Source organism: Anomaloglossus baeobatrachus, chromosome 3 (assembly GCF_048569485.1).
Source record: "Anomaloglossus baeobatrachus isolate aAnoBae1 chromosome 3, aAnoBae1.hap1, whole genome shotgun sequence".
In the NCBI taxonomy this organism is placed as follows: domain Eukaryota; kingdom Metazoa; phylum Chordata; class Amphibia; order Anura; family Aromobatidae; genus Anomaloglossus; species Anomaloglossus baeobatrachus.
In genome coordinates, this window is record NC_134355.1 from 675,325,980 (window position 1) to 675,342,751 (window position 16,772).

Below are 16,772 nucleotides of genomic sequence, written 5' to 3' on the forward strand. Positions count from 1 at the left end.
CCCCCTATGTACAAGAATATAACTGCTATAATACTGCCCCCTATGTACAAGAATATAACTACTATAATACTGCCCCTATGTACAAGAATATAACTACTATAATACCCCTATGTACAAGAATATAACTACTATAATACTGCCCCCTATGTACAAGAATATAACTGCTATAATACTGCCCCCTATGTACAAGAATATAACTTCTATAATACTGCCCCCTGTGTACAAGAATATAACTGCTATAATACTACCCTCTATGTACAAGAATATAACTACTATAATACTGCCCCTATGTACAAGAATATAACTACTATAATACTGCTCCTATGTACAAGAATATAACTACTATAATACTGCCCCCTATGTACAAGAATATAACTACTATAATACTGCCCCCTATGTACAAGAATATAACTACTATAATACCCCTATGTACAAGAATATAACTACTATAATACTGCCCCTATGTACAAGAATATAACTACTATAATACTGCCCCCTGTGTACAAGAATATAACGACTCGTCTCTTGCAGGCTCAGGGAAGTCGTACACAATGATGGGCACAGCAGACCAGCCCGGCCTGATCCCCAGACTATGCAGCACACTGTTCGAGAGAACTCAGAAAGCTGAGAGCGATGAATTGAGCTTTAAAGTGGAGGTTTCTTTTATGGAAATTTACAATGAGAAAGTCCGCGATCTGCTCGACCCCAAAGGGTAATACCATGTTTAATAAATTATCAATTTTATGTACGAATCCTTATGTAAAACCGCCACTTATGGCAGAATGTGGCTAGCAGGCTGTGTATCTGGCCTGTAGAGCATTATGCCCCCCTTGTGGCTTATACACGGTCACAAGCTTGGGCCAACTTGCAGGGGCTTATAATGAAGTGACGGCCCAATACCTACCCCTGACGGGAGGGCAATTTTAAATTTCATTTTTTCTTGTCTCTTATAGGAGCAGACAGTCTCTTAAGGTTCGGGAGCACAAGGTCCTTGGTCCGTATGTGGATGGACTGTCTAAGCTGGCGGTCACCAGTTACAAGGTAACTCTGCCATTGATAACATATCTGAGCCGCCATTTTTTTTTTTTATTGGTGGAGGCCACCTTTGCATGTCTGGACCAATGACAAAAGTACGGTGGAAAAGTTAGCAAAATTTATGCTTAGGTGCTAATGACTGTTCCGTGCTTGGCATTCAACTGAAAAGGATGTGTAGGAGGAGCATTGCTATTCCCCTCCCATATGTCCTTTTCAGCTGGATGCCAGTCACCATAGACAGATCCCCAAGCTCTAACATGTAATTTAGTAGTGTCACCCTTTTATGAACAACTCCTCTCGTGACAGTGGAACGTTACAGACTTGATGGTTGTCTGATGTTTCTTCCAGGACATTGAGTCACTTATGTCAGAAGGGAACAAGTCCCGCACGGTGGCAGCGACCAACATGAACGAGGAGAGCAGCCGGTCACACGCGGTGTTCAATATTATCCTCACGCATACCATTACTGATGTACAGTCTGCGGTAAGTCCTTACCACTCCCTCCCTGCAGATATGGGTCTAGAAAAGGGCGACAATGTCTAAGAAAGATCCTTCAACTAAGGAAAGCGGTAAATGTTAGGAACCTTTTCAGGAAATGAGCGATGTGCTGCTGTACCCAGTGTCATGGAGCGATGTGCTGCTGTACCTCGTGTCATGCAGCGATGTGCTGCTGTACCCAGTGTCATGCAGCGATGTGCTGCTGTACCCAGTGTCATGCAGCGATGTGCTGCTGTACCCAGTGTCATGCAGCGATGTGCTGCTGTACCCAGTGTCATGCAGCGATGTGCTGCTGTACCCAGTGTCATGCAGCGATGTGCTGCTGTACCCAGTGTCATGCAGCGATGTGCTGCTGTACCCAGTGTCATGCAGCGATGTGCTGCTGTACCCAGTGTCATGCAGCGATGTGCTGCTGTACCCAGTGTCATGCAGCGATGTGCTGCTGTACCCAGTGTCATGCAGCGATGTGCTGCTGTACCCAGTGTCATGCAGCGATGTGCTGCTGTACCCAGTGTCATGCAGCGATGTGCTGCTGTACCCAGTGTCATGCAGCGATGTGCTGCTGTACCCAGTGTCATGGAGCGATGTGCTGCTGTACCCAGTGTCATGGAGCGATGTGCTGCTGTACCCAGTGTCATGGAGCGATGTGCTGCTGTACCTCGTGTCATGGAGCTATGTGCCGCTGTGCTCAGTGTCATGGAGCGATGTGCCGCTTTACCCAGTGTCATGGAGCGATGTGCGGCTGTACCCAGTGTCGTGGAGCGATGTGCTGCTGTGCCCAGTGTCGTGGAGCGATGTGCTGCTGTGCCCAGTGTCGTGGAGCGGCGTGCCGCTGTGCCCAGTGTCGTGGAGCGGCGTGCCGCTGTGCCCAGTGTCGTGGAGCGGCGTGCCGCTGTGCCCAGTGTCGTGGAGCGGCGTGCCGCTGTGCCCTGTGTCAGCTGTTCGTCGCCATGTTTACTTAGGTCAATGATCCTATAAAGGCTGGATCTGCTGCTCATTTACTTGCTATAATCACAAAGAGCAGGGATCAGCAGCACAGAGCATTTCAGGAGATGAGCATAAACCTCCTATTGTGGCAGCTAGTTCCTCAGTGCAGTCTGGCACATTTTCTCCTTTTTTGTCACCTTATTTCTGCAGAATTGCTCAGTAATGTATTTTTGTTTGCGGGTGACACTTCCTGTGCTGCAGCGGTGACTGCCCCCAGCGGTAACTCCCCCCAGCGGTAACTCCTGCGGTGCTCGCTCTCTCGGGGCTGGTGGCTGACTCAGCAGAGGACACGCTGCAGCTTATGGGTTTTCTTGCATAGTTTGTACCCATCATGCATTTTTCTTTTTCTTTGTCGCTCCATTGGGAGACCCAGACAATTGGGTTGTATAGCTATGCCTCCGGAGGCCACACAAAGCATTACACTAAAAGTGTAAAGCCCCTCCCCTTCTGCCTATACACCCCCCGTGCTCACGGGCTCCCCAGTTTCATTGCTTTGTGCGAAGGAGGCACACATCCACGCATAGCTCCACAGCTTAGTCAGCAGCAGCTGCTGACTATGTCGGATGGAAGAAAAGAGGGCCCATAACAGGGCCCCCAGCATGCTCCCTTCTCACCCCACTCTGGTCGGCGGTGTTGTTAAGGTTGAGGTATCCATTGCGGGTACATAGGCAGGAGCCACATGCTGTTTTCCTTCCCCATCCCCTTTAGGGCTCTGGGTGAAGTGGGATCCTAATCGGTCTCCAGGCACTGGGACCGTGCTCCATCCACAGCCCCTGGGGATTCTGCTGGACAAGGAGCCGAGTATCGTCAGGGACAAGGCCCTGCTACTTGGAGATACTCTGTGTCCCCGTGGGGACTGCGCATGGAGCGCTGGTGCCATACACATTACAGCACTGCTGGGTGTGTTAGTGCGCCGGACATTGAGTGCTTGTGCCAGACACTTTCCAGCACTGCTGGGTGTGTTAGTGCGCCGGGCATGGAGCGCTTGGGCCAGACACTTTCCAGCACGGCTGGGTGTGTTAGTGCGCCGGACATTAGTGCCAGACACTTTCCGGCACTGCTGGAGGTGTTAGTGCCGGGGGACCACCGCGCGGCCGCGCTTATTGCCGGCCGCGCTTATAACTTTAGTCCCCGGCTTCTGCGGCCTAGTGTCGTTCTTTCCCGCCCACAGGCCTGCCAGTCAGGGGAAGGGCGGGACGCTGCACGGATCGTCAGAGGAGGGCTGGAGCATACATTAGTATCCTCCGCCCTCCTCAATCAGTACAGTGGGGCACTGGATTCCCGCACTTTTCTTGGGCACGCCCACAGTCTCCTCCTTCCCACAGAACGCCGGCAGCTATTCCTGTCGGCGATTCAGACGCTGGAGAGGAGAGACAACACAGGGAGACCCAGGCAGGGAATCTGGTGACCACACAACCGCTCTGAGCGGTCGGTAAGCAGCACCTGTGGTGCTGGCCCCACTGAGTACCGAAGTGTGTATATATATATATATATATATATATATAGGCTTATAGGCTATACATTGCACTGTACGGTCGCTCTGCTTGATTTTTGGCTATATACCCTCCTGGTTCTCAGAGGAGACAACATGTCATCTGCAAAAAGCACGGGTGCCAAAGCACAGGCGTACTTTGCAAACTGTACCTCATGTACAGCTGTACTACCGGCAGGTTCCACTGACCCTCATTGTGTGCAATGCTCGGCCCCTGGGGCACTTGCTCAGCCGGAGCCTCTGCTGCAGGTGGCCCAGGTGGATCCACCTGCTACCACTGTCCAGGTGACAGGGACGGAGTTTGCAGCCTTTGCTGACAAACTGTCTGAGACTATGGATAAATGGTCTGCTAAAATACTGGAAGCATTGCAGTCCAGACCGGTGATTCAGGCCCCAGACACTGTCCAATCCTTGACCCCAGGTCCCCCTCAATTGGTACAGCAATGTGCCCCGGGGGTAACCCACAGGTTCCAGGGTGAGGTTTCTGACACGGACCGCAGTCCCCGGCCGCCCAAGCGGGGTCGCTGGGAAATTCCCTCCACTTCATCACACTGTTCAGGGTCTCAGCAGGAGGACTCTCTGGAGGATGAAGCGGAGGTATCAGATCAGGATTCTGATCCTGAAGCCGCTCTCAACCTAGATACACCTGAAGGTGACGCAGTAGTGAATGACCTTATAGCGACCATCAATCAGGTGTTGGATATTTCTCCCCCAGCTCCCCCAATTGAGGAGTCTGCTTCTCAGGAGAAATTCCGTTTCAGGTTTCCAAAGCGTACATTAAATATGTTTCTGGATCACTCTGACTTCAGAGAGGCAATCCAGAAAAACCGAGACTGTCCAGACAAGCGTTTTTCCAAGCGCCTTAAGGACACACGTTATCCCTTCCCCCCCGAGGTTGTCAAGGGCTGGACTCAGTGTCCTAAGGTGGATCCTCCAATCTCCAGACTGGCGGCTAGATCCATAGTTGCAGTGGAAGACGGGGCTTCACTCAAAGATGCCACTGACAGACAGATGGAACTATGGTTGAAATCCATCTATGAAGCTATAGGAGCGTCTTTTGCTCCAGCATTCGCAGCCGTATGGGCACTCCAAGCTATCTCAGCTTGTCAGGCGCAGATTAATGCTGTAACACGTACATCTGCCCCGCAAGTGGTGTCCTTCACCAATCAGGCGTCGGCATTTGCGTCATACGCCATTAATGCTATCCTGGACTCTGCGAGCCGTACGGCGGTGGCATCCGCCAACTCGGTGGTACTCCGCAGGGCCATGTGGCTACGTGAATGGAAGGCAGATTCTGCTTCCAAAAAGTTCTTAACCGGTTTGCCATTGGCTGGCGACCGCTTGTTTGGTGAGCGATTTGGATGAAATCATTAAACAATCCAAGGGAAAGGATTCATCCTTACCCCAGTCCAAACCAAACAGACCTCAACCACGGAAGGTACAATCGAGGTTTCGGTCCTTTCGGACCGCGGGCAGATCTCAATTTTCCTCGTCCAAAAGGCCTCAGAAAGATCAGAGGAACTCCGATGCATGGCGGTCTAAGTCACGTCCTAAAAAGACCGCCGGAGGAACCGCTCCTAAAGCGGCCTCCTCATGACTTTCGGCCCCCTCAAACCGTATCCTCGGTCGGTGGCAGGCTCTCCCGCTTTTGCGACACCTGGCTGCCACAAGTAAAAGACCGATGGGTGAGAGACATTCTATCTCACGGTTACAGGATAGAGTTCAACTCTCGTCCTCCGACTCGTTTCTTCAGAACATCTCCACCCCCCCGACAGAGCCGAGGCTCTTATGCAGGCGGTGGGCACTCTGAAGGCGGAAGGAGTGGTGATCCCGGTTCCTCTTCAGCAACGGGGTCACGGTTTTTACTCCAACTTGTTCGTGGTGCCAAAAAAGGACGGATCCTTCCGTCCCGTTCTGGACCTAAAGCTGCTCAACAAGCATGTGAAAACCAGGCGGTTCCGGATGGAATCGCTTCGCTCCGTCATCGCCTCCATGTCCCAAGGAGATTTCCTGGCATCAATAGACATCAAAGATGCTTATCTCCACGTACCGATTGCGCCAGAGCATCAGCGCTTCCTGCGCTTCGCCATAGGGGACGAACACCTTCAGTTCGTGGCACTACCTTTTGGCCTGGCAACAGCCCCACGGGTCTTCACCAAGGTCATGGCAACAGTGGTGGCAATCCTACACTCTCAGGGACACTCAGTGATCCCTTACTTAGACGATCTACTTGTCAAGGCACCCTCTCAAGGGGCATGCCAACACAGCCTGGACATTGCTCTGGAAACTCTCCAGAGTTTCGGGTGGATCATCAATTTTCCAAAGTCAAATCTGACACCGGCCCAATCACTGACATATCTTGGCATGGAGTTTCATACTCTCTCAGCGATAGTGAAGCTTCCGCTGAACAAACAGCGTTCACTACAGACAGGGGTGCAATCTCTCCTTCATGGTCAGTCACACCCCCTGAGGCGCCTCATGCACTTCCTAGGGAAGATGGTGGCAGCAATGGAGGCAGTTCCTTTTGCGCAGTTTCATCTGCGCCCACTTCAATGGGACATTCTCCGCAAATGGGACAGGAAGTCGACGTCCCTCGACAGGAACGTCTCCCTTTCTCGGGCAGCCAAAGCTTCCCTTCAGTGGTGGCTTCTTCCCACTTCTCTGTCGAAGGGAAAATCCTTCCTGCCCCCATCCTGGGCTGTGGTCATGACGGACGCGAGCCTGTCAGGGTGGGGAGCGGTCTTTCTCCACCACAGGGCTCAGGGAACTTGGACTCAGACAGAGTCCTCCCTTCAGATCAATGTTCTGGAGATAAGGGCAGTGTATCTTGCCCTAAAGGCGTTCCAGCCGTGGCTGGAAGGCAAACAGATCCGAATTCAGTCGGACAACTCCACAGCGGTGGCATACATCAACCACCAAGGCGGGACACGCAGTCGGCAAGCCTTCCAGGAAGTTCGGCGGATTCTGCTGTGGGTGGAAGCCACAGCCTCCACCATATCCGCAGTTCACATCCCGGGCGTGGAAAACTGGGAAGCAGACTTTCTCAGTCGCCAGGGCATGGACGCAGGGGAATGGTCCCCTCACCCGGACGTGTTTCAAGAGATCTGTTGCCGCTGGGGCATGCCGGACGTCGACCTAATGGCGTCCCGGCACAACAACAAGGTCCCGACGTTCATGGCACGGTCTCAAGATCACAGAGCTCTGGCGGCAGACGCCTTAGTTCAGGATTGGTCGCAGTTTCAACTCCCTTATGTGTTTCCTCCTCTGGCACTGTTGCCCAGAGTGTTACGCAAGATCAGGGCCGACTGCTGTCGCGCCATCCTCGTCGCTCCAGACTGGCCGAGGAGGTCGTGGTACCCGGATCTGTGGCATCTCACGGTCGGCCAACCGTGAGCACTCCCAGACCGACCAGACTTGCTGTCTCAAGGGCCGTTTTTCCATCTGAATTCTGTGGCCCTGAACCTGACTGTGTGGCCATTGAGTCCCGGATCCTAGCGTCTTCAGGATTATCTCAAGAGGTCATTGCCACCATGAGACAGGCTAGGAAACCAACGTCCGCCAAGATCTACCACAGGACGTGGAAAATATTCCTGTCGTGGTGCTCTGCTCAGGGTGTTTCTCCCTGGCCGTTTACCTTGCCCACTTTTCTGTCCTTCCTTCAATCCGGATTAGAAAAGGGTTTGTCACTGGGCTCTCTTAAGGGACAAGTCTCTGCGCTCTCTGTCTTTTTTCAGAAGCGCCTAGCCAGACTTCCACAGGTACGCACGTTCCTGCAGGGGGTTTGTCACATCGTCCCTCCTTACAAGCGTCCGTTAGAACCCTGGGATCTGAACAGGGTGCTGATGGTTCTTCAGAAACCACCGTTCGAGCCAATGAGGGATGTCTCTCTCTCACGCCTTTCACAGAAGGTGGTCTTCCTAGTGGCAGTCACATCACTTCGGAGAGTGTCTGAGCTAGCAGCGCTGTCATGCAAAGCCCCCTTCCTGGTGTTTCACCAGGACAAGGTGGTTTTGCGTCCGGTTCCGGAATTTCTCCCTAAGGTGGTATCCCCCTTTCATCTCAATCAGGATATCTCCTTACCCTCTTTTTGTCCTCATCCAGTTCACCAATGTGAAAAGGATTTGCACTTGTTAGATCTGGTGAGAGCACTCAGAATCTACATTTCTCGTACGGCGCCCCTGCGCCGCTCGGATGCACTCTTTGTCCTTGTCGCTGGCCAGCGTAAAGTGACATAAGCTTCCAAATCAACCCTGGCTCGCTGGATCAAGGAACCAATTCTCGAGGCTTATCGTTCCTCCGGGTTTCCGGTTCCCTCAGGGCTGAAGGCCCATTCTACCAGGGCCGTGGGAGCGTCCTGGGCTTTGCGGCACCAGGCTACGGCTCAGCAGGTGTGTCAGGCGGCTACCTGGTCGAGCCTGCACACTTTCACGAAACACTATCAGGTGCATACCTATGCTTCGGCAGATGCCAGCCTAGGTAGGCGAGTCCTTCAGGCGGCGGTTGCCCACCTGTAGGAAGGAGCCGGTTGCGGCTCTATTCTGAGGTATTATTTACCCACCCAGGGACTGCTTTTGGACGTCCCAATTGTCTGGGTCTCCCAATGGAGCGACAAAGAAGGGAATTTTGTTTACTTACCGTAAATTCCTTTTCTTCTAGCTCCAATTGGGAGACCCAGCACCCGCCCCTGTTTTTTGTGTACACATGTTGTTCATGTTGAATGGTTTCAGTTCTCCGATATTCCTTCGGATTGAATTTACTTTAAACCAATTATAATTTTTAGCCTCCTTCTTGCTTTTGCACCAAAACTGAGGAGCCCGTGAGCACGGGGGGTGTATAGGCAGAAGGGGAGGGGCTTAACACTTTTAAGTGTAATACTTTGTGCGGCCTCCGGAGGCATAGCTATACACCCCAATTGTCTGGGTCTCCCAATTGGAGCTAGAAGAAAAGGAATTTACGGTAAGTAAACAAAATTCCCTTCATTTCCATCATTGGACCCCTCCAGAACGTGCACTATTAGATGCATAGCACCTGCATTCTGCTTGTTTGTTACATTGTATCAGTATTTAGCTACACTGGATGCAATGTAACAAACCCTCAGCTGTAAGACAGTCACTGACAGCAACCAGAGGAAATCTGTCCCCTGAATGCAGGATTGTCTGTGTAGGGTCAATGTCAGACCCTCCAGATCCACTGTCCTCTGCTTCCGTTGCATCTGGCCACTTGACCCCTGTCCTTGACCTGTGAATCACCCGCCAGACCAGTCCAGACCAAGATGGCGCTCTCCCTCCTCACTTATCCGTCCTTTGTCATCTGGCTGATTGATGGCTTCTCCAGGGCAGGACGTGGAATGTGTCCTCCAGATTGTGCTCCCGGTCTCCGCTGCTTCTGGGATTCCTCTCTAACATCTGTGTTCATGAGCTCATGGCGCTGCCTACTGTGCCAAGCCTGAATCAGTGCTAATTAACCCCGCACTGCAAAGCTGCACAGTGCCAGATGTGGGATTTACTGCCATTGACCAGTGCCTCTGACCTTTAATGGGGTGGGGGATTACTGACGAAGGGGAGTCCCAAATTAGTGGCACCTCGCTGAGTCTCACAACCTGTGTTTATGAATGACAGACAGTCTGGCATTTTTATTTTATTTTTTTTTAATTCCTTTTTTTTTTTTTACTTTAAAGCTGGATGTTATGTTACACAGACATCTGTCAAAAAATGCATTACATAGAATTTTTGCAATTTTTTTTTTTTTTTTTTTTTTTTTTTTTAGTTTATCGCTTTCATGTTTCTTTATTATATAATGATTATGAATATATTTATAGTTATTATATAGTATATAATATATATAATATAATAATTATGCTATATATATTATATATACATATACACACACACATATATATATATATGTATATATGTGTGTGTCTATATGTATATATAATATATATAGCATAATTATTATATTATATATATATTATATACTATATAATTATAAATATATATATATTATACACACACACATACATATATATACATACACACATATATATAATGTGTGTGTGTGTGTATATATATATATATATATATATATATATATATATATATATATATATATATATGTGTATAATGTATATATGTATGTGTGTGTATAATATATATATATATAGATATATAGTTATTATATAGTATATAATATATATATAATATAATAATTATGCTATATATATTATAAAATATATATATATAATTATAATAATTATATGATATACCAATTATATGATATAACAATTATATGATATAATAACAATTATATGATATAATAACAATTATATGATATAATAACAATTATATGATATAATAACAATTATATGATATAATAACAATTATATGATATAATAACAATTATATGATATAATAACAATTATATGATATAATAACAATTATATGATATAATAACAATTATATGATATAATAACAATTATGAATATAATTGCATACATCACTAATTTTATAAGTAGATATATTTCTAATCGTGCTATTCACATGAAAGTCTAACAACCCATTCAAGCAACACAGGCAAAGAAATGAAACCATAGATGTCTATACATTATGTGTAATAATGAGAAACGATACAGGCATAAAGTATTGAACACAAAGAAAAAGAGGTTCAAAAAGCCATGAAAAGTCATGAAACCAGCTGAAGGCTATCAGTAATGAGAAGGCAATCCTGCCACTTAGTGAGAAATAATAGCAGCAGGTTCGCCTCATGGCCTATAAGGCTATGTGTGCACCTTGCCATTTTTTGTGACAACAAAGATGCAGCGTTTTTGGCCTCTAAAAACGCACACGCGGCAAAAACGCATGAATTTTTACCGCGTTTGGCTGCGTTTTTGATCTCTGCATTTTGCTGCGTTTTTCCAATGCATTGCATGGGTAGAAAACGCATTAAAATGCGGAAAAGAATTAAAATGACAATTTTTTTTTTTTATTTTATTTTTTTTTAGCTCAAAAACACAGCTAAAAAAAAAATAAGTTGTGCTTTCTAGTATGGTATAACATATAGATCGATGGGCTTAGCTATGCAAATGCAGAAATAAAACACTACTGCAACATGTAAATACGAAACTGTCACAAGGGTCTGGGAGACCAAGAGATAGAGCAGATAAACTAGCAAACCCTAAATAAAAGTATATATCGGTCTGTAAGTGTATTATGAGGGCTATATATGTACCAAGGGCAGTGGCCCACCTAGGGAAACTGTAGTGGCAAATCCTCTCTTCTCTTTTCTGTATGTATGGGTTTTTTTTTTTTTAGAATTTTTTTCATTTTTATTTTGCTTTTATTTTTTTCTATTTGTTACTTTAAAAAATCAATTTCTAATGTTTTTATTTTCTTCCACTGTATTTTTAAATATTTTTATTTATAAAATATATATATATTTTTTTTTCTACCTGTTACTTGCCTAATTTTATTTTGCTTATTTATTTTTTTCACTTTTTTTATTTCTTTTGAAGTTTTTTTTTTTTGTTTTTTTTGGTTTTTTTTTTTAAAAACAAAATAATAATTAGTTACAGAACACATTCTTTTGTGGCATCTTCCGGCCCTATAGCTGATTTTATCCCTTTCACACCACTTTAGACCTAGGACTATTGCCGGCCACTTCCGTTACATGGGTCCGTCCTGTCTGTAATTGATGTTTCCTGTGTTCCTCTTATCTAGTACATGGATAATCCCGGGTGATGAGGGATTTCCCTATTTACTGTGTAAGTTGTGAAGACAAAACAACGCGCTTCAATGGTGGCCATCACTCAGCGCTGCGGTCTATTCACATGAATGGATTTGCTGATTTTGACCGCAGCAGCCATTTTTTTGGTGCACATTGATTTACCTATATCATTTTTTTTCTTCAACTTTATGTAGTAGCATATAGCTCCATTCCATATATCTCATAACATCGCATTAGGGCAACATATACGGCGTTCCCGTGTGTTTATATTCTCCAAATCCTTTATTCCTTCATTACAAGTGCATTATCTCCCATAGCAACCAATCACAGTACAGGTTCCATTTTCCTAAGGCAGTTTCTGAGATGTAACCTGAGCTCTGATTGGTTGCTATGGGAAACGAGGCCTAGTCAAGTTTTAGGACATTCAGATCCTTAGCTGTATTGTTCATATTGTGCTGCACGCTGCTGTTCTCTATAGTAACACTTCTGAATCCAGACTTGGACATGGTTTTACCAGTGTTTTAGTCCCTGTTACGTCATAGATCATGTATAAAAAGCGAAAAAATACATTTTTTTTTCTCAACCCCTAATTTGAGTTTACCTGACTAACCAATTGGTTTGCTATACACCCGTTTTCAGTATGACGAGGCTGAGCTTTTGTGCCCCTCCATTTTATCTATCAATGGGAGTCTCTGAACATCTACGGTATGTTCACACGTTGCGTTTTTGCTGTGATTAAAACTAACTTTATTAAACATGCTCTGTAGACAAATGACAAATCAAAAACGCAACAAAAAAAAAAAACCACTGAAAATCTGCAGCTTTGTTACTACCGAAAGCGCTTAAAAAACGCAAAGTCTGAACAAAAGATACCTCTACTTTTGACCTCTCTATGGGCCCGATTCAACATTTGCTTTTGCCTTCTGGTATTCATTACCATTACTTGCTCAAAATTCTTCAAAATGGCGCAGACACTTCATGATGTTTGCACAAAATTAACTGAATTATTTTTATCTTCAATTTTGCGCCTTTTGAACTGAACAATTCACGTCTGGCTAAAATGTTACAAAAATTGTGCAAAAAGCTCATGCGCACATGGGAAAACAGGCGAAAACACCAAAAATTAGACAAAAAAGGCACATCTGCAATAATTGCATTTATTTTTCACGTTTTTTTATTTGCACCCTATTTTTTATTTTGCGTTTTGTCTGTTTTATGTTTGTTCACATTTTTCATTTGCTCCTTATACAATAGACGTTAGAAAAAGAGTGTTGCAAATGAAACACACAAAAATGATTAATGCTTTTTGATTTTTTTTTTTGTCTAGTTTTTTGTTTTTTTCTTTTTCATTTATGCTTTTTAATTTGCGCTTTTTTTTTTTTTGTTTTTGTATTTTTCTTTTTTTTTATATTCTTTTTTTTGCTCATATGTTCTCCAGTACTCTTTCTGGAATAATAATATATGTGTGGCATTTTTGCAGAAAGTTTTGCCACATTATAGTGAAACGTGTATCTTTCTGTAAGGTATTGATGCAACATGTATAGACAAAAATAATTATTTTCCAGTTTACATGCAACTTTAACCCCTTAACGACCACAGCCCGTACTGGTACGTCCTAAGCCATCAAGGTGTAATCACCTACGGCTGCTGCGGGCAGCCGGTAGTGATCCCCGCACATGTCTGCTGATTTGTACAGCAGACATGTATGCCTCGCAGGCACAGGTGGATCTGCGACCCACCCGTGCCGGTTAATCCTTTAAATTGCGCTATCAAAAAATGACAGCGCAGTTTAAATGCCCGCTACGATAAACATGCACTTACCCAGCTCCATCGGTGCCGTGACGTGATCACTGTGAGCCGATAGTAGTACAGGGTCATGTGATGACTCCTGTAACTCACATGACTCATTTCCTGTAACAGCCGTCCTGTTACATTGTGCTGCCTGTTACAAGACATGAGCATTTCTGGTGATCTCAACTGTGTAGCTGTGATCAACAGAAATGAATGAGCGATCAGACGGTCTTTGTAGTCCCCTAAGGAGACTAGAAAAATAAAAAAAAATTAAAAAAAAAAAGTTTTAAGAAAATCTAAAAAAAAAATAAACCTAAAAGTTCAAATCATCTACCCTATTAAAAATTAAACTGTTAAAAAAATTAAATAAAAAATATATACATATTTGGTATCGCCACGTTCAGGAATGCCCAATCTATCAAAATGTAAAATCAATTAATTTGATCGGTAAATGGCGTAGCGGGAAAAAAAATTCCAAATGCCAAAATTACATTTTTTTTATTCGCCGCAAATTTTGCACAAAATGCAATAACAGGCGATCAAAACGTAGCATTTGCGCAAATATGGTACCATTGAAAACATAAGCTCGAGACACAAACAATAAGCCATCACTGAGCCCCAGATCCCAAAAAATGAGAACGCTACAGATCGTGAAAAATGGCGCAAAAAGTGCACCACTTTTTTAGGACAAACTTGTGAGTGTTTTTTTTTTTTTTTTTAACCCCTTAGATAAAAGTAAACCTATTCTTGTTTGGGGTCTATAAACTTGTACCAACCTAAAGCATCACACCGACACATCAGTTTTACCATATAGTGAACATGGTAAATAAAATATCCCAAAAACAATTATGCAATCGCACTTTCTGTACTTTTTCTGCACTTGGAATTTTTTTTTTTTTTACGTTTTCCAGTACACTATATGGTAAAACGTATGGTTTAATTATTTAAAAGTACAGCTCGTCCCTCAAAAAACAAGCCCTCATATGGCAAGATTGACTGAAAAATAAAACAAGGGGAGCAAAAAAAAAATAAAAAATAATAATGAAAAATTGTCCAGGGTTGAAGGCTAATGAAAGAATGTTTTTTGTTTTATTTCCTAAATTTTTCAGCAGAATGTTGCACATTTTCTGACATAAATGCTGTAAAGATGAAGTATGTGCATGATTGGCGACACCGGTGATTTAATATCTATGGTTTTCTTTTTTTTTTTTTTCCAGACCTCAGGTGAGAAAGTGAGTAAGCTGAGCCTGGTAGATTTAGCTGGAAGCGAGCGAGCCACAAAGACTGGAGCAGCCGGGGAACGACTGAAAGAAGGGAGCAATATTAACAAGTGAGTGTACGCAGCACCTGCCGCCTGTGTGCGGGGCCGGGGCTAATTATGTCAAGTGTCTCCTATAATGCTGCGTCTATTCAGAGGTAACCGTGTGCTCAGCGCGCACTGTGCACGCTTAATCTCCCGTGTAGCTGGTTTACTCACAATGCCGAGGCGCCACGCCATAGAACAGATGCTGAAGAGCTATTCCAAGGGAGCAGCCAACACTTATCCCAAAAAATATGTATATCCACAGCTACAGTATGTCTAGCCACCATGCATGGGAGGAACGGATAGGTCTGGTCATCCTGATCCGCCTGGTGCAGTATTTACGGACACTTCCGCAGTCAGTTTGTCATTCTAGCCTCTGGTGCATTCTTATGGCCACAGTGTCTTTAACCAGGTGTTTCCCAGTAACCTTTTATATCTTACAACTGATTGGACATGGTCGACCATCGCTAAATCGCGGTTTACTTATTACGGTTTCACTGTTCACTGTATCGCAGGTTCGTTTTGTAAGACTCACCCCAAATTTAGAGGAAAAAAAAAATATAGGGTCCGTTTTATAAACCGATGGTGTTTTACAGGGTTGGAAGGGCAGTGGTGGTGGAGCGGGGTCACAGGAGGCAGGGGCAGTGGTGGAGTAGGACGATGCTGTGGGCGGTGCGGCGGGTATCACAGAAACTGCTTCAAAGAAATGACGCCCGTATTCGGCACGTGCGCAGTCTGAGCTGTCTGCTCAATGACAAGCTGAGATCTCATCTGCGCATGCGGCACCTCTGGGTTCCATTTTCTTTAAGGGGAGATCGGTGGGCCGGAGTCGGCACATGTGCAGATTGAGCTCTCGGCTCAAGATCTCATCTGCGCACGCGGCTCCTCCGGGCTCCATTTTCCTTAAGGGGAGATCAGTGGGCCGGAGTCAGCGCATGTGCAGATTGAGCTCTCGGCTCACGATCTCATCTGCGCACGCAGCACCTCCGGGCTCCATTTTCCTTAGGGGGAGATCAGTGGGCCGGAGTCGGCGCATGTGTAGATTGAGCTCTCGGCTCACGATCTCATCTGCGCACGCGGCACCTCCGGGCGCCATTTTCCTTAAGTCTGCAGCTGGGACATCAGTGGGTCGGAAGCGGAGCATGCACAGATGAGATCTTGAGCCGAGAGCTCAATCTGCACATGCGCTGACTCCGGCCCATTGATCTCCCAGCTGTGGACTTAAGGAAAATGGAGCACGGAGATGGTGCGTGCGCAGATGAGATCTGTAGCCGAAAAATCTGCGCAAGTACTGACTCAGGGCGCCATTATTTAAAGCCCTCACCGCCAACATTGTCAGGATGGCCCCTGCCTCACATTAGCACCGCCCGCAGTATTGCCCCTGCCTGCTGTGACCATTCTCCACCCCCCCCCGGTAAGCTATATTGGGCTTGTAAGATGCACTCCTTATTTCTTTGTCGCTCCATTGGGAGACCCAGACAATTGGGGTGTATAGCTGCCTCCGGAGGCCACACAAAGTATTACACTAAAAGTGTAACGCCCCTCCCCTTCAGCCTATACACCCCCCGTGCTGCCACGGGCTCATCAGTTTTTATGCTTTGTGCGAAGGAGGTCAGACATGTACGCATAGCTCCACAGCTTAGTCAGCAGCAGCTGCTGACTATGTCGGATGGAAGAAAAGAGGGCCCATAACAGGGCCCCCAGCATGCTCCCTTCTCACCCCACTCTTGTCGGCGGTGTTGTTAAGGTTGAGGTATCCATTGCGGGTACGGAGGCTGGAGCCCACATGCTGCTTTCCTTCCCCATCCCTCAATTAGGGCTCTGGGTGAAGTGGGATCCTTTCGGTCTCCAGGCACAGGAGACCGTGCTCCATCCACAGCTCCTGAGGACCATGCTGGATAGGAGCCGAGTATCGTTCAGGGACATGGCCCTGCTACTTTGAGG

General features: G+C 46.0%; 1 protein-coding gene across 3 annotated transcripts in view; it reads left to right on the forward strand.

The window, feature by feature from the left end:
- KIF13B (kinesin family member 13B) overlaps window positions 1–16,772 on the forward strand; it is a 253,808-nt gene that overhangs the window by 56,036 nt on the left and 181,000 nt on the right. For all 3 annotated transcript variants that reach the window (XM_075341260.1, XM_075341261.1, XM_075341262.1), the window contains exons 6-9: window positions 532–712; window positions 954–1,041; window positions 1,384–1,518; window positions 14,743–14,855. In XM_075341260.1, coding sequence (XP_075197375.1) covers window positions 532–712; window positions 954–1,041; window positions 1,384–1,518; window positions 14,743–14,855 — 517 coding nt within the window. The remainder of the gene's footprint in view (window positions 1–531; window positions 713–953; window positions 1,042–1,383; window positions 1,519–14,742; window positions 14,856–16,772) is intronic.